The 18,950-nt window shown below is 41.8% G+C and overlaps 1 protein-coding gene across 1 annotated transcript in view; it reads right to left on the bottom strand.

Moving 5' to 3' along the window:
• COL19A1 (collagen type XIX alpha 1 chain) overlaps window positions 1-18,950 on the bottom strand; it is a 348,383-nt gene that overhangs the window by 193,282 nt on the left and 136,151 nt on the right. Inside the window, exon 12 of the mRNA XM_060235557.1 lies at window positions 13,985-14,029. Coding sequence (XP_060091540.1) covers window positions 13,985-14,029 — 45 coding nt within the window. The remainder of the gene's footprint in view (window positions 1-13,984; window positions 14,030-18,950) is intronic.

The raw sequence follows: 18,950 nt of genomic DNA, 5'->3' as shown, positions 1-18,950 counted from the left end.
GAGGCCTTACTGGGCAGCACCCAACCAGCAATGAGTGGGTTTATAGAGCTGTTCAAAACTGCAAGCTCTTTTCAGGGCAAAAAGTCTTGTTTGCCATGAACAAGGAGCTACAATGGTTCATCCCTGAAGCCAGCTGCCCTGAGCAGAGACACTGTGGAAATTATATCTAAGAGATGCCCAGTTTAGGCCACATGATAAATTGCTGGAAATAGAATTTAAGTTGAATTGTACCATAATATGATTGCTTCATTCTGACCCATGTGTATGTGCATGTGTTAAGTGCCATCAAGCTGCTTCCAATTTATGGTGACCCTATGAATTAATGATTCAAGTTTATAATTTACTATACTAGGGTTGCCAAGTCCAATTCATGAAATATCTGGGGACTTTGGGGGTGGAGCCAGGAGACATTAGGGGTGGAGCCAAGATCAAAGCTGTGACAAGCATAATTGAACTCCAAAGGGAGTTCTGGCCATCACATTTAAAGGGACTGCACACCTTTTAGATGCCTTCATTCCATAGGAAATAATGAAGGATAGGGGCACCTTCTTTTGGGGCTCATAGAATTGGACCCCCTGGTCCAATCTTTTTGAAACTTGGGGGTATTTTGGGGAGAGGCACTAAATGCTATACTGAAAATTTGGTGCTTCTACCCCAAAAAACAGCCCCTCCAGAGCCCCAGATACCCGTGGATCAATTCTCCATGGTTTTCTATGGGAATAAATCTCCATAGGGAATAACAGAGTTCCCAGCAGACATTCCCCCCCCCCCCGCTTTCTGATGACCCTAAAGCGGGGGGAGGGCCTCCAAATTGGGGGATCCCCCACCTGGGGATTGGCAACCCTATACTATACTGATGCAAAATGTCTCAACTAAGTGTCGGTAGAATAGTTTTGCTATTTTGTGAACTCTGAATAGATGTAATCCATATATATTCTCAATTTCCTGTTAGTGCTATGAGTGTAACTGGCTCTAAGAGGTATAGCTTTATCATTGTTATGCAGAGCAAAAACCCCCAAAACACACAGTTATGCAGGCATGGATGATACAATCAAAGGATGTAGTTTCAGTATTTTCTTATCTGAATATTCTTAGCATAACAATATTTGCCGTGCAATCAGGTAGAAGGATGTACCACTGTGACCTGAAATCAATGGAGGAAATTTCAAAACAGGTTTGACAAGCACCTGTCTTCACTCTGACCAGCAGAGGAGCCATATGGCATTTAAGGTCACTTCCAGGCCTAAATTCTATAATTAGCCTTGTATTTCCATGGTTGCCAGTTTGCAACTCTATATAAATTGAATCCAGATAACAGTAATGCTCAGTCATTTCCCATTTCCCCTCCAGATGTTTGAATTTAGCAAACTGGAACACTGAGCAGAAGACACAAGCCTTTAGGCCTTTGTTCTGGTTTGCACACAGAGATCTGGTATGAAGGTTATCCAGCTTTGAGGCATTCTCTGGTTGCATTTGTGCTGACTGAACTAGAGTGCTTCCAGGATTACTCAAAGCATTTGCTAATACTACTGCATTAAATGGGAGGGGGGAAGAGCAAATGAAATAAGCATAATAAAAACAAATGGGGAGGTAGACGTCTACCTAATCTGCATAACACACAAGCATCACACAATCCTAGTGATTTCTCTCCCCTGAGAACTGGAATATCAAGATGGGACTATGTTCTGTCTCCCCTTTCCAGAACTGTAATACTGGAGAGGGATATATAATGCCCAGAGGGATGGTGTGACAGAACCCACCCTGATGAGTGACAGTTAGGGAAAATAAGAGAAGAAAAGTTGTTTGGTCAATATTTAATAATATTTGAAATCTGATTTCTGATTTGACATTTCCTAACTTTGGCAACCTTACAAGAAAAAGAAACCAGCCAGTGCGCTTTTCTTTTTCAAGGTAAGTGAAGAACCAATCTTTTCCTGTCAGCAGTTGACAAATGGCATTACTTTCACAGAATGCATTTTTAAAGATATCAACATTTTCTGTGGCTTTGGCAGACTGCTGCTATTGTTATTTAGAGACTAGCAGATGCTGCGCAGTGATTACAACAGTGTCAGATGTGTGATGGACTGCAGAGCCTGTAGTGCAAAGTCCGAGTCCCGCAAGCTCCTGTCCCAGAGCACATTTGCAGGAATACTGTGCTGTCTCTGACTCTCCATTAACATTTTCTCCCAACTTATTTCCTTACATTTTTACCCCACCTTTTCTCTATGAAACTTAGGACAGGATGCATGGCTTTACCCTCCACAAACACCATTTTGTCTTTTATGACAAAGTGATCAGATTAATTTTTCCTGAGAAATATTGACTGGCCCAAGGTCTGCCAGTGAGTGACATGGTAGTGCGAGTATTTTAAATTTGGGTCTCCAGAGTCTGACCAATACACTGTCCACTACAGCCAGTCATGTTGGATAACAATCAGCCTGCACAGAGAATTCCTTGGACGGACTCAGATACCTGGGAAAGCAATTGAGAGGAGCAAAACTGCATGAACATGTATCACTATGGGGCATCCACTGTGAAATGGGGTCATTTATCACCCCGGATTATTTATGCTGTTGGTTTGTATTCCCCAAGGTCAACTGCTTCCATGTGTCACAAAGGTGAGGCCGTGTGCAAATGGATAACTACTGATGTATGCTTGAGTATGGCTGAAAGCAAATGGTACATTTCAAACAATTGTGCACTAAAGCAAATATAGCAGCAAGCCTTTCTTCTGGTTTAAATAGTCCATGAAATGACATGAAAGTATATATGCAAAGTATGTACCTTGCTTGCTAAGAAAATTGGTGTTGGAAGAGAGGACTACAAACAGGAGAGCCAGTTTGGTGTAGTGGTTAAGTGTGTGGACTCTTATCTGGGAGAACCGGGTTTGATTCCCCACTCCTCCACTTGCACCTGCTGGCATGGCCTTGGGTCAGCCATAGCTCTGGCAGAGGTTGTCCTTGAAAGGGCAGCTGCTGTGAGAGCCCTCTCCAGCCCCACCCACCTCACAGGGTGTCTGTTGTGGGGGAGGAAGATAAAGGAGATTGTGAGCCGCTCTGAGACTCTTCGGAGTGGAGGGCGGGATATAAATCCAATATCATCTTCTTCTTCTTCTTCTTCTTCTTCTTCTTCTTCTTCTTCTTCTTCTTCTTCTTCTTCTTCTTCTTCTTCTTCTTCTTCTTCATCAACGCTGTCTCAAGCCTCAGCCTCCAAGATGGAATTGCAAACAAGTCAGTGATAGACAGGGAAACACTGGGTTTTCTTCCTGTTCATTTTCCTGTCACTGTCCCTTTGATGTAGACTGATAACACATGGAAATTGCCTCTCTTCCTTCCATTCCCTCTCTCACATCACACTGTCTTCTCACACACACAACAGAGAAAGAGCACACTGCTCTCTTCTTTGCCTCAATGGACGCTGGATGCCTTTCTGCATCCAGACCCATCCAAGGTAGTTTAGGTTAGTTCTGTCTCTGTCTTTTAAGCTTCATTATCTAGAATGTAGTTGCTAAATAAAAGGACTATTATTAGTCTTGAAATAGATGTGATTGTGCAACTTTGTAACTCTGCCAGCACACTGAGAACAAAGGGCTCCTACTGTGTGTAAACAACAACAGCCTTCACTGGCATGCAACAGCATCACAGACAGGCAAGGAAACAACAGTAATAAATCACTGACACATTAATATTGTGTGTAGCCAGGGTGCACTCTGCTAAATTTGAGAAGGGATACTGGACTAACTAATCTGTTTCTCCCAATAACTGGTTTTCTAGGCAAGGATGCAATGTCACTTCTAATATCTGTTAGGATATACAGATATACATATTAGCTGTTTAGGCTGTACTATATTCTTTTCAAGCACATGAGTTCTTATAAATAAATATCTTGTTGATAAACCATTTTCTAAAGCCAGAATCCTTGTGTGAAAACCTCACTGAACACAGTGGTCCTTAGTTCCAAGTAATCATTCATAGGATTAAGCTGATGTTTATGTTTTCACAATTTGAAATTCATTTTTAACTGCATCTTTTCACTTTCAAATGAATAGGTGCATCCACACACACCAAATAACACACTTTGTAACTAGATTTTTATTGTGCAAGGATGGCAAAACCCACTTGCAAACAGTCACTGTATGAAAGCACCCAGTGCGTCATGCTCTCTCTAGCATCTCACACAACATATACTCAGAAAAGTCAAGAGCTACCTGAGAGCCAAGGAGTTAATGCTGGTCTTCCTTTTGTATTTTGTTTCAATTTTCTTTTTCTTATGATGTTACGTGTACTATTATTAAACACTGAAAAATCAATAGTGCGTTTTAAAACAGACACACTAAAGGCCTATTTTTTATTGCTAGCAAGACTTCATTGATTTTATATAGGTTAGATTACCCTCCCCCCAATAGAGTATCTGAACCTGGATATTTACTGCTCCAAGGTGAAAACAATCCCTGCCCTCTGATAAAAACTTAAAACATTTTTTTAATGATTCTCCGAACAAAAATGATGTGCTGCAAGTTAATACTTGTACTCCTATTTCTAAGAGATGTATTGATTATATACAAATAATAATTTGTATGCTCTGCTAACTCTGCTCTCATTCAATCATAAGAATGCCTTATCATCCATTCCCCTTTACGTTATGGGCAGAAAACTCTTTTGCCACAAATTTCACATTAACTGGCCTGCTCCATTGAAATGTATTTCAGTCTTTCATAAATGTGGGATATGGCTAGTGCAAGAGCAGCTCCTCCTAGAGGGTGCTGAGATAAGTCTTGTTTCATCCTGTGGCCCTTGACCTGTGAAATGACATAGGTTCTAGCTTGTCCCCCTTTACTGTTGAATATCTACATGGCACCACCAGGGGGATGATCTAAAGATCTGGGCTTCAATGCCCTGTGTACATACAAATGACATTCATCTCTATCTCTCATTTCCATGTCATCCTGGAGAAGGAGGAAAAATCTAAAATACTGTCTGAAATCAATGAAAGATTAGTGAGGATTAAAATAACTGAAAAATTCAGTCAGGACAGATAAATTAATAGAAATATGACTGACCTAGGCATGGCTGCTGTATCTTAATTAGATGGAGTTATAATATACTTGAAAATACAGATGCACAGTTTGGGAGTACGAATGGGCATGAACCAAACCATGAACAGTGGTTTGATCATGAATGGTGGGGTTCATGGTACCTGAACCAAGGGTTTGGGAGAATGTGCCTACCACAAAGCCTACCTGAACCCCACAAACCTCCATGGAGGTTCATGAGGCTCAGGGAGGGTTCATGCAGGCTCCAAAGGAATTTAAATACCTTCAGAGCCCAACCAAAAGTGAGTTCCAAAAGGCATTTAAATGCCATTGGAGTCCACCAGCGCTCCCCTGGCCCAACCCAAATGAGCCCAGAAGGCATTTAAATGCCTTCGAAGCTTACTTCTGGATCAGGCCACCCAACCTGAAGTGACCTCTGAAGGCATTTAAATGCCTTTGGAGCCTACCTTCAGGTCAGGCCAGCCAGGCTGAGTTCTGAGAGGCCTCCAGGTCGGGCCAGCTGAACTGAGCTTTGAGAGTGAGCTCTTGGAGCTCAGTTGGGTCAGCTGGCCAAACTTAACTGAGTTTTCAGAGTGAGCTCTGAAGTCTTTTATGGGCCTTCACATCCCACCTCTGGGTGGAGCCTGCCCATATAAGGTCTATAAAAGTTTTCAAAGCTCACTCTGGGAGGTCTAAATGCCTATAAAGACCTTCAGAGCTCACTCTCAGAGCTTAATTGGGCCAGTTGGACCTGGAGGTGGGCTCTGTAGGCATTTAAATGGCTTCGGAGAACACTTCTGGTCAGGCAGCCTACCCAGAAGTAGGGTACTTCACTTGGGATGGGCCAAACCAAAAACAAGTTTGTCCAATGGAGGGATTTGTTGGAGGTTCGTGGTTCATGAGGATGGCCAGAGCTTTTTGCTTACCTTAACTGCACTCTGCTGCCAGAATCCAGCTGGACTTCTCTGCAAAGTGGGGGTGTTCAAGTGTTGTTCCAGGTGCCACTCTCCTCGCCATCTCTGGAGCAGGTCACACAGGGCAAGCTTGGTGCTGACCTTTCTCCCCCACCCTTCGGAGCCAAGTGCTTGCAGGGCTAGTGGTGGGTAATCCTCTCTCCAAACTTTTCCCCTGAAGCAGCAGCAGCCTAGACAGTTGCCTTGCTGGAGTCCAGCACTGGCCAGCCAACCCCTTCTTAACTTCATTTCCTTCAACATGTCACCTCCCCCAATCAAAAAGGAATGGGCAGTCACCTGATTAAAGTCAGCAGGAGTTCAGAAGCAGCAAGCAGCCGTTCCACTGGTTGGCTGAGAGAGCCTTTCTCTTGCACACCCCTACCTGATCTGACCCTTCCCTCCTTTCCTTACCACCCTCTTATTTTCCCCACTGGCCAAGGGTGCCTGGGTGAGTGAGCAGTGACAATGTCAAATGACAGTACTATCCAGTACCAGGAAACCTTGCTGGACTGTGGAGGGGGGGAGTGGAGTGGAGAAGGAGAAGGCAAGGATGGCTGTTTGGGGAGGGTGCCAGGTTGTTTGGAGGGGGACCGGACACTTGTGGGTACCCTGTGCATATGAACATGCTAGTAAGTCTCCACAGCCAAATCAAAGTGCTGTCTGACACTGTCTGCGATCAGAAATATCTGAGCATAATAGTTTCCCATGTCGTCCCTTGAGTACCTCAGCCATCAGAAGTTCTTCTCTTGGTGCTTCTGGCCAAGAAACGGAAAGATTTGTAATATCAAGTACTATAGTTTTGGAATGCTCTCCCAATTGCCTGTGTATTTATATTGTTTCTAAATTGATTAAACACATTCTAGTGATCATCTCAGGAGGAATTGTCCCCTAAGATGATGGCATACTTGTTTATAATTGTTCTCCTCATCAACAGCACTGTGAGCATACGTAGGCTACTTATTCTTGCAAAATGAGTTCCTATCTCTGTATAAGATAACGTAACCTTTTGTCAGCAGGAACAGCCACACAGATCAAAAGCTGAAGTGCAGAAAGGGGAAGATCAAGGTGCAATTGTGGAGTCAGGTTCCTTTCATCCCCTTGTCCCTCCTCACTCCTGTCCAGTGACTCACACAGCTATTCCTCTGCATAGATCCTATGTCTCCAGGAATGATCTTTCTATGTTTTGGAAGAGAATGGGAAAAAAGTGAGGAAAGCAAGAGAACTTTTGGGGAGAGGTGGCTGGATACAGGCCAATATCTCCAGTGCTCAGAACATTCTTACTAGCTGCCTTGCAAATTAGCTGTTTTATATTTTTTGCGCTGTCCAACCGGGCCTCTTTCTCTCCCCCCACCCCGCCCCCCCGCAAAAACCATTAGAGCTAGCAAAATTTTGTCCTTCTGTAATTCAAAAGCACAGATCCAGCTTTGGAAACAGAAGTTCTAAAAACAAAAGTGAAAAACAGTTGGCAAATTCTATATACTCTAAAGATTTCTGCTTTTGAGTATTGCAAAAATTAGAGCTGTTATTCAGACATGATGGGAAAGAAACTGATATTTTAAAGCCAAGAGCTGTCATCACATGGCCATTCACAAGTACCTTAGTCCATAAGGCATTCTTACACAGATGTTCCTTCATATTAATAATCTCCCTCAGACATCTGTTCACATAAAGGATGGTTGTGGGGTTAATACGAGAAATGCATTGTGAGGAACTGCATCCAGGCCAGTTTCCCCATCCCATCTGTAGTCCTAACTTGCTTTATATTAATAATGTATCCTCCTTCTCCTCCCCTTTACACCAATGTTTTGAGGATGCAAACAATATAGGACAGGACCTCAATTCTATCCTTATGTCCCTCTATCCCCTGCATCACAGCCTGGTACTAGTTGAGTAAAGAAAAGCAAGTGACCTGTTGAACCCAGCTGTTAGAACAGTTCTTACACTGTACTTCAGTTATCAAAGACTTTCCTTGAAATAAATGCTGTATATTGATTTGTCCAGACAACTTAATTGACTGCAAAACAAGAGTAAAGATTGTGGGAGAAAGGAAAAGGAACATCATCCATTTGATCTCCCAGAGATTAGTACATTTTGTGATCTGTTCTAATTGAGCAATGGGATGTTGCTCAAGCTTTTTTATTTTTTTTATTTTTAAATCTCTTCCCTCAGTGCTATGAAATCAAACCTTGAGGAATGTGGCAAGTAGTGAAATGGTGAGATCAGACCACTACAGATCTCAGACTTCAGGAACATATTATTGAGATAAATGCTAGTCTAGCCTTCACATAGAAAGGAAAAACTGACTACTCAGCTGGTTTAAGTATTCATTGCCTTCATACCAACTAACTATTGCCACAAACAGAACTGAAATTAGGAGCTGAAACTATGCCACATCTATTCATCTTAATTTTCGCACAACTGCTAAACTCTGCTTATAGCATTCAGTCATGTAAATAATGTCATTCATTTACTTTATTACATGTATATTCCACTTTTTCCCATCATAAAGCTCCAGATGGTATAAGCAGTTTCCTAGAAGATCTGTACCAGCACAAGAGCCCTGTGGTACAGAGTGGTAAACTGCAGTACTGCAGTCCAAGCTCTGCTCACGACCTGAGGTCAATTGAAATGGAAGCTGGGTTCAGGTAGCTGGCTCATGGTTGACTCAGCCTTCCATCCTTCTGAAGTCAGTAAAATGAGTACCCTGCTTGCCGGGGTAAAGTGTAAATGACTGGGGAAGGCCATGGCAAACCACCGTGTAAAAAGTCTATCATGCAAATGTGAAAGCAACATCACCCCCAGAGTCGGAAACAACTGGTGTTTGCACAGGGGATTACCTTTACCTTTTTTTACCAGGACTGACCAGACCCAGATCTGCTTAGCTTGAGATATATCATATACCTTCCACCCATTACCAAAACACTACAACACAAGCTGTAGCATTACACTACAAACACTACAAGGTGTAGCACTGGTGCTAGTCCAGTTCCTCCACATTACAGCACATGAGAGCATGACTTGTTCAATGTAACTGATATTGTTTTATAAAGTGGTATGAAGGAGCTGCTAAAAAGGAAGAATTGCCAGATTTTGTGGTGAAAATGCAACTGAATGCTGATAAAATATTTTTTTTTCACAAGAGATAAATATTTGAGAATCTACAATTGTAATGAAGATGAAAAAGCAGATTCAGGTGGGTAGCCATGTTGGTCTGAAGCAACAGAAAATTCTGTGGCATATTTTAAACAGAGTTTTATTCATATGAAACCTTGTATCTTGAATAAAACATTGTTGATCTTAAATGTGCCACTGGACTCGAAAGATATGGAAGTTATTGTCTTTTCAAACAAAGTATAAATTCAAAAGTTCAAAATCTACATTCCATAGATATCTTTAGAGAACAGTTGATGAAACTGTGTAGCAGCACCAAAACACACATTTTCAGTTTCACTCCATATATAACAAGAAGAGGAGGGAATGTGGAAGTATAGCAAGCAAGCTGTGTTTACATGTATCACAAACAAACCAAAGTTTAGCAGCCCTTTTCATCATTCCCTGTATTGTACTGCCCCCTTCCCTTTAAAAACATTTTTGATGGTCACATTTATTATTACTTTAAATGGAGAAAGATGATATTTAGGAATTTCTTTAGCAAATGAATTGAAAAAGACAGAAAATGCAAGGTAAGGCACCTGTCATTTGCTCTGATAGCAAAAAGTGCAAAAACAAACAAGCTCTCCTCCTCCCTCCCTCAGCCAATCAAAGGAAGGCTTTCTTTCTCTCCTCTTTGAAGCAGTGTCACAGGTGGCTCAGCCAATGGGAGAGTAGGGAGAGCCAGAAACTGCTAGAACCAAGTTTAACTGCCTTTTACTGACAGAATTAGCTTGGCTGGCTAGCAACAGCCCCTGGGGTGGGGTTGAGGAGTGGACTCAACCAATGGCACACAAGTACTCTTGATTGATGGTTTGATGGGCCAAAGGTTGATGGAGTGCACCCCCAACCAATGGGAGAGCTACATTTTGCCAAGATGAAAGGGCTTTTATATCTATAGGATTCCCAGCTGAGGTCCTTTTCCTTCCCTGGATCTACCCCAGATGCCCAGGAATTTCCTGACTTGAAATTGGCAATGCTACTAAATTTGAAATAATAAAAAATATGCTGAACATTTAGCTAGTAACTATTCAAGTCCTATAGCCATCTCAGCAAAATTTTAATACTGAAAGGCTACACAGTAATTAGGATTTTCTTTTGGCTTTCTTTCTAAATTGCATTTATCTGCTGATGCTTGTATTCTCTCTGTGTGTTTATCAATAAAATGCCTTCTTTATTATTTAAATGCTTTGTACTGCTATAGTCTTGAAAGCTCAATAATACTACCATATGCCTAGATATTCAAGTAACATTATTAGCCTAAAGAGGAAAATATACTGGGTGATGGACGACTGGGTTCATGTATCTACATCAAGGATATACCTATGCTTCCCATAAGCAATCCCTACATTGGACAGCAAAGGCTGGTGACCATGAAATAACTTTGTGGTTAACCCCACCCCCCCAGAGGAGATTTTATAGTCGGAACAAACAAGAACCTTTGTAATTTGAGATATTCCAATTCTCCCAGGTGAGCAACTTATTTTCCTTTTAAAACACATTTATATTCAAATACATTCCAGTTGCTTCCTTAAAAAACGTTTGGCTCAGTTTGTAAGTCACAATATCATTATCTTTTATGGACCCCAAAGCATCTAGCAATTCTTATAATAATTTGGGCAGCCCCCAAAGCCTTGCTGATTCTGCTTCCAAAGCCACGTCATTATTCATATTAGTGGTTGCACAGCTTTTCGAAGACTGCTGTAGAGTGAAAGAAAACCAAACTCAAAGACTGCAGCCAGAGTGGCAGTAGCAGCTGGAGTCATGATCTGTCCAAATAAAATGCAACATGGGGATGTTCTGGCACAGCTGCTGGGGAGCTACTTTAAACCATTAAAAGGGGACTGCTGAATTATTTAAAAATACAAATCTTGCTTAAAAACAGAATTTCTAGAGAAGGCCTTCATGTATCTCACAACTGTTAGCCATAACAGATGTAGACTCTCACTTTCCCTTTCCTACTGCGTCAGTTGTGCTTCCTAAAGGAACCATTTCTAATTTGTTGTATACTGTAAACTATATACTGGGAAATGACATATTTTAAATAGTCAAATATACCTGGAGCCAACAGAAGAGTAGAGTGAAACATGGCAAGACATTTTCTCAAAAGTAGCTTATGAAGGAACACAAAACGTTGAATGGGGGGCAGGGGGAGGCAGGGAGCCAGGGGCTGAAAGCATTCAAGACTTATGGGGATCTCTGTCTTATGGTTTCTGCTTCTTGTGCTATTGTGAAACAAACTTTAGGTGAAGTTTCTTGGTGAAAGCCTTGTTCAGCTTTTCCCAAAAGCAAAGAGAGTTTTTTATATATATACAGGATGTCACAGAAGTGAGTACACCCGCTCTCATTTTGTAAATATTTAAGTATATCTGTTCATGTGACAACACTGAAGAAATGACACTTGGCTACAGTGTAAAGTAGTGAGTCTACAGCCTGTATAACAGTGTAAATGTGCTGTCGCCTCAAAATTACGCAACACACAGCCATTAATGTCTAAACTGCTGGCAACAAAAGTGAGTACACCCCTAAGTGATAATGTCCAAATGGGGCCCAAGTAGCTGTTTTCCCTCCCTGGTGTCATGTGACTCGTTAGTGGTACAAGGTATCAGGTGTGAAGGGGGAGCAGGTTATCGCTCTCACTCCCTCATACTGGCTACTGGAAGTTCCACATGGCACCTCATGGCAATGAACTCTCTGAGGATCTGAAAAAATGAATTGTTGCTCTACACAAAGATGGCCTAGGCTATAAGGAGATTGCCAAGACCCTGAAATTGAGCTGCAGCACTGTGGCCAAGACCATACAGCGGTTTAACAGGACAGGTTCCACTCAGAACAGGCCTCGCCATGGTCGACCAAAGAAGTTGAATGCCCGTACTCAACATCATATCCAGAGGTTGGCTTTGGGAAATAGACGTATGAGTGCTGCCAGCATTGCTACAGAGGTTGAAAGGGTGTGTGGGGGGGTCAGCCTGTCAGTGCTCAGACCGTATGCTGCACGCTGCATCAAATTGGTCTGCAGGGCTGTTGTCCCAGAAGGAAGCCTCTTCTAAAGATGATGCACAAGAAAGCCCGCAAACGGTTTGCTGCGGACAAGCAAACTAAGGACATGGATTTCTGGAACCATGTCCTGTGGTCTGATGAGACCAAGATAAACATATTTGGTTCAGATGATGTCAAGCATGTGTGGCGGCAACCAGTACAAAGACAAGTGTGTTTTGCCTACAGTCAAGCATGGTGATGGGAATGTCATGGTCTGGGACTGCATGAGTGCTGCCAGCACTGGGGAGCTACAGTTCATTGAGGGAACCATGAATGCCAACATGTACTGTGACATACTGAAGCAGAGCATGATCCCCTCCCTTCGGAGACTGGGCCGCAGGGCAGTATTCCAACATGATAAAGACCCCAAACACACCTCCAAAATGACCACTCCTTGCTAAAGAAGCTGAGGGTAAAGGTGATGTACTGGCCAAGCATGTATCCAGATCTAAACTCTATTGAGCATCTGTGGGGCATCCTGAAACACAAGGTCTCTAACATCCACCAGCTACGTAACGTCATCATGGAGGAGTGGAAGAGGACTCCAATGGCAACCTGTGAAGATCTGGTGAACTCTATGGGCAGTGCTGGAAAATAATGGTGGCCACACAAAATATTGACACTTTGGGCCCCATTTGGACATTATCACTTAGGGGTGTACTCACTTTTGTTGCCAGCAGCTTAGACATTAATGGCTGTGTGTTGCGTAATTTTGAGGGGACAGCACATTTACACTGCTATACAAGCTGTAGACTCACTACTTTACATTGTAGCCAAGTGTTATTTCTTCAGTGTTGTCACAAGAAGAGATATATTTAAATATTTACAAAATGTGAGGGGGTGTACTCACTTCTGTGACATACTGTATAAGTGGTCTGTTACAAAGAGTTCAGGGGCCCACTGTGACAACCTGCTTGCCTGCACTGCCACAAGGATCGCATTTGGCTAACAAATAATCAAACATAGAAGATTCGAATTAAAACCACAATGTTTAATCAGTAAAATAGAGGCTATAAATCAAAACTGGGACTTCCCAAAAAGCAACAAGCAAACAGGAAAGTATGACACATGCCAGATGTATTCTATCCAGTACAACTTGGAAAAGTCATTTTAAAAGTCGTTCTGGTAGTATAACAACATATGCTTCTAGAAGCAACACCTTTATACTTAGATCAGTAGGTAAAAAACATTAGACTTAATATGTTGAGCCCAATAAGATGGAACAGCAGCCAACCATTTTGCATTAGTTATACCTCTGTAATTTGCACAATATGAACTTTATGTTGATGGAAAAGGGAGGAGGGGTTGCCTGTCTGCACCCCAAAAAACGCTTTGTTGAGGGTTACAGGACCTACCTGAACAAAAATCAGACCCAGCATGATAGCTTGGGAGACTGCATAGGGCTGTTATCAAGCTCATGATGCAGCACTGGAACCACAAAGGCACAAGTCAAACTGTTACCTCTCCATAGAATCCTAGGAACACAGCCACTGCATTCTGCACTACTCAAGAGGCCTTTTTCAAGCTGTTGCAGGAGATCATGTAGGGCGGCCCCAGCAAGTATCTTCTCTGCCGATGGACCTATGGCTCATCTAGTGATTTTAGCTGACACAATAGCATTGGCACAGTGATGCAATAACCTTGACTGGATTACACCCTGCATCAAGCTGTGATGTTTTGCTAGTAGTCTAGGATTCTTGTCTTAAATGCTGATTTGACAGTGTGAATTTTCAAATTAAGAAGCCATTATTCAGTAACACTAAACAAAATCAGGAGGCAAAATTCAGCAAGGACTTCTAGAATTGTTTACCTTTTCGCCTCCTTCTCCTTTGTCCCCCTGAAAACCACGTTCACCCTGCATTTGGGGGAGAAATGAATAGCATAACAAAATGTTTAAAGCTGTTTGAACATATTACAGAAACATTGCTTAGTATTTTTATATTCTTGGTTTGTATTGTTACATCAAATTTAAAATAAACCGTATCAGAAATACTTTGTATTTTCTATATATTACTCTGGAAGACTTAATAATTTTGTATTCAATTTAAAATATATTGCTAAATTTTGATAATACATACCATGGGAGATATTCTGCACTTAACTGTGCAATCCTAAATAGAGTTATGCCCTTTTAAGCCTGCTGACAAACAGACTTAGAAAGGTACAGCTCTGATTCAGTTCTCTGAATACACATATACACACAAACATATTAATTCCATTGTAAACAGCAGCAATCAAAAGACTTCTGCTCCATTTTATGCAATTTTTGTGCAGATTTGTCTTATCCCCATTTTATGCTTTATGCATTGTTCGCAGTTATTATTAACAAGAGATATTAACTTTGGCTGAACTGAATGAAACCCAAAGTTTGAAGTTGCTTATTATAGTTTTCATAGACAGCACCACTTCATTTTACATCTTAAGGAGAGGGCTGTTAGAAACACGAAAGCTCTTGCCGGAATAAATGTGCCACAAGACTGCTGTTTATTTCTTCTACCACTACACAGCTACCCCACTGGAATTATTAACATCTTTTAAGTAACATTTCCAAAGTGAAACAGGTATCTATGCCTATGAGGCACAAAACAACACCAAAGAAGAGCATCTCCCAGTGTTGCCTGAACTACCTGTCTTACAGGATTTAGGTAAAACTGCTTTTTAAAAAAAATCACAAAATACTTTTAACTCACAATAACAATCAAGGTAAGGGTCATTAATAAATACATAAAATAGAGGATCATAAAGCATTTATTCCCAGGCAGGATGTGGATCATCTTAACAAATAATAATACAGTATTAAAATTCTATAATATTTTCCTTTTTATTGAAAGAGAGCAACTGAAAATGCAACCAAATAACATCCCCTATGAAGCATGAAACTCTGTGAAGAAAAATCTCTATGAAAAAACTACCCAAAGCATATTTGAAAATGGCAAGTTAAACCTGCACAGCTAGGACCACGTTTGCAATTAACATATTTTAATGAAGTCTGCAGTGCAATCCTAGGCACAGTTACACTCTTCTACACTTTCTTCTTGACTTCAGTAAGCTTAGAAGAGTGTAACTCTGCTTTGCTACACAATATTGAATACCTTATGAAATTATCCATTTAGAGGGAGTCAGACCTCCCTGTTAAAGAACTTCATTTTCTTTTTTGTATTGTGTGTGTGTGTCTGCACCTGGAAGTCATGGAGACCTATGGTGACTAACCCCTATTGGGGACCTGTAGGATATTCAGGGAGATGGCTGAATAAAGCCTGCCTCCACCTCCCAACTCCTGGAAATCCAAGGAGGTTTCCCATCCAAAAAGGACTTTGCTTTCTGATGTTCAGCAGATGTTCTAGAGATCCTTCTGCAGGACAGGGAATTTCTTACTCTTTTATTCTCTGGGCAAATAATGACTCTGATGAGGGTAAAAACTCATATTCTAGCACTGCTTCCATGACACAATTTTATTTCTGCTCCCACTGGTGGGATATTCTCATTATAGATCAGCCAATGCCACATCTAGTTGAAACCTTAACAGCGAAGATTACCGGTTCATATTGATGGCAGTGTTGCCAGCTCTTGATTGGGAACTAGTTGGGAATTTGGAAGTGTGGAGCCTGAGGAGGGTGGGGTTCGGGAAGGGGAGGGATGTCAGTGGGTATAATGCCATAGAATCCGTCTTTTAAAGCAGATGTTTTCTCCAGGGAAACTGACCTCTGTTGCCTGGAGATCAGTCATAATCCCAGGAGATCTCCAGCCACCCCTGGAGGATGGGAACTATACTTAGATAAATAAAACACTGAATTTCATTTCTGCTGTTTGTAGCCTTTGTGCCTGAAAATGAGTATTAGTATGGCTGCTAGGGTTGCCAAGCCAATTCAAGAAATATCTGGGGACTTTGGGGGTGGAGGCAGGAGACATTGGGGTGGAGCCAGGAACAAAGGTGTGACAAGCATAATTGGACTCCAAGGGAGTTCTGGCCATCACATTTAAAGGGACAGCACACCTTTTTAAATGCCTTTCTTCCACAGGAAATAATGAAGGATAGGGGCACCTTCTTTTGGGGCTCATAGAATTGGACCCCCTGGTCCAATCGTTTTGAAACTTGGGGGATACTTTGGGGAGAAGCACTAGATACTATACTGAAAATTTAATGCCTCTACCTCAAAAAGCAGCTCCCCCAGAACCCCCGAAACCTCCAGATCTATTCCCCATTATACCCTATGAGAATCGATCTCCACATAGGGAATAATGAAGTGCTCAGCAGATGTCCCCCCCCCCCCTGTTTCTGGTGACTCTAAAGCAAGGGATTTGCCTCTCTACTCACGAGTTGCAGTCAACTTCTTCCAAGTAACACAGACACACCATCCCAAGAGGAAGTCTTTCCAATTGGAGACTAGAGCCTCCGGAGGGGGAAAGTCACATGGTGGCTTTGGGGGCGGGCTTCCCCCTGCCAGCCAGCTGACTGGGGGTGGGAAGGAGCCTGGGAAAGCGGAAGAACCCCCGCCCAGGCTCTGTTTCCTATAAAATAATGATCCACTGATAGGCCAGTAAAAATGGGGACTAAGAGAGAAAGCTTGCATGTAATAAGAAACATGCACACGCACACACACATCCTAGTGAATAAACCTGAATGAATTGTTGAAAAAAATAAACTGTTGAACTTTTAAAGTTTCTTCCTGTTTGCTTATGAAACACATTAACAGTTGCCCAATGGAGGATATCTGGGGGTTCAAAATAGACAAGACTAGGAGACCAATAATTGTTCCCCCAGTATTTCCAGACTAGAAGGGGCCTGACAGGGATTGATCAAGGTTTCATCGGGCTTAATTCTTCCCTCCCTGTTATGACTGCCAACCTTCAGGTAGGCCTGGAGATCTCTCAGAATTACAACTGATCTCCAGACAACACAGATCAGCTCCCTTGCAGAAAATAGAAGCTTTGAAGGATGGACTCAATGGCATTATGCCCCACTGAGGTCCCTCCCCTCCCCAGACCCTGCCCTCTACAGGCTCCACTTCCCAATCTTTAGGAAATTTTCAACCAGGCGTTGACAACCCTCCTTCCCATGTACTTCTGCTGACTGAAACCAATCTCAATGTGTTTTGTTCCTTTGTTTCCCTCCAAGGGTAAATGACAATGAAAGGGTATGTATTTATCCATTTCAATCTATACCATACCAAACCTTTAATGGCATAAAAGATTCAGATAAAAATACACAGAATATAAAAATTTAAACATTGGAGATAAAATCAAAATAAAACCGAGCTTACAGATGGATTCAAACATGGTCAGAATTAAATTTAAGGATGTCAGCCAGAAATTTTGCCACAGCCTCACTAACCACCCCCTCAGTATCACTCAATAAATAATAACAGGGTGGCAGAATAGACAAATCTGGAGAAAAAGAAAGCTTGCCAAATAAATCTTTACGGAGGTTATGGTATAAAGAACAATCAAGCAATATATGCTGGATTGAGTCAGGGGTATTTGCTCCACAGGAGCAAAGTCTGTCGGCTAAAGGGACTCGCTGATATCTCCCTTGTAAAACTTTGGAGGGAAACACGTTTAGTCTAGCCAACATAAATGCCCTGCAATGACTTGGAGTGGTTAGGTCTGATAGATAATTGGGCATTTTGCCACAAAAAGCATAAAGACCTAAGGAAGCTGGAGAGCAAATATAAGGGTCAGTTGGCTGTAATTTCGTTTCCTCCAATTCCCATAGTCTCAGTTTAATACATCTGAAGATATATGACTCATCAGCGGTAGAAAAATCATCTACCTCTAACCCCAATTGATTGAGTTTAGACAGAAGCACTGCTGTCCAGGATGAAATATATGGGTCTCTTTTCATACAATCAAGAAGGCTGTTGGGATCTGTTCTAAAATGAATTTTGAGCCAGAATTTAAACACTGCAATCCAGGCTTTTGTCTCCACCAAAGACTGACCCACTTCAGAGCAGAGAGCAAAGTAGGACACACATTTTGGCAAACCAAGAATTTGTCTAAAGAATGAGGCTTGAATGCCCTCCACTTTCCTGGTAAAAGCTGAGATCCAAATAGGGATACCATAGAGGATTTGGGCAAGCGTTTTGGCTTTGAACACTTTAATAGCTGCTGGAACTAATTGGTTGCCCCTTGCAAAGAAAAATTGTTTAATTTGAGCAGCTGAACCTTTAGCCAAGTTGACGGTGTTGTTACGATGTGAAACCCAGCTTAACTTGTGGTTAAAAGTGATCCCCAAGTATTTAAAAATTTTTGTTTGCTCGATTGTTGAATTGCCAATAAACCATCTCTGTGGGCGCCAGCAGTTTGAAAAGACAACTACCCATTTCAATCTGCAAAATATCATAGAGGTAATGAAATCCCCTCTCCCCCCTACTCAACTTCATCCAAAGGTAAGCCTTATGTGGCTTCAGTTAGCATTTTAAAAGCTCTGATAAGAGTCAGTCACACATCTGTCAGTGTCTACTCTAGCTTGACCCCTTCCCTATGCAGCATATCCTACACCCACAATCTGTACTAGACCATGGGATATCTATGCCGACAGTTGATTAATGGAGTCAGCATAAGTGATACATTCCAAGCAGTGGATTGGACAGTAACGACTCCATAAAGCAACACTCAGGTATATACCCTTATTTCCAGATAGCAGCTCCTTTATTTCTATATTAGCCCTAGATTTGTCTTAGATTTGCATAACCAACAGTTCAAGGTCAATGCTTTCTGATCATAGTCTGATAATCAAGGCTTTATGTAGTCAATGATCTCACATGCATAAAAACAAC

This window comes from Heteronotia binoei, chromosome 1 (genome assembly GCF_032191835.1).
Source record: "Heteronotia binoei isolate CCM8104 ecotype False Entrance Well chromosome 1, APGP_CSIRO_Hbin_v1, whole genome shotgun sequence".
Taxonomy (NCBI): Eukaryota; Metazoa; Chordata; class Lepidosauria; order Squamata; family Gekkonidae; genus Heteronotia; species Heteronotia binoei.
Note: the sequence above shows the minus strand (reverse complement) of the source record. Positions and strands in the feature narration are given on the sequence as shown.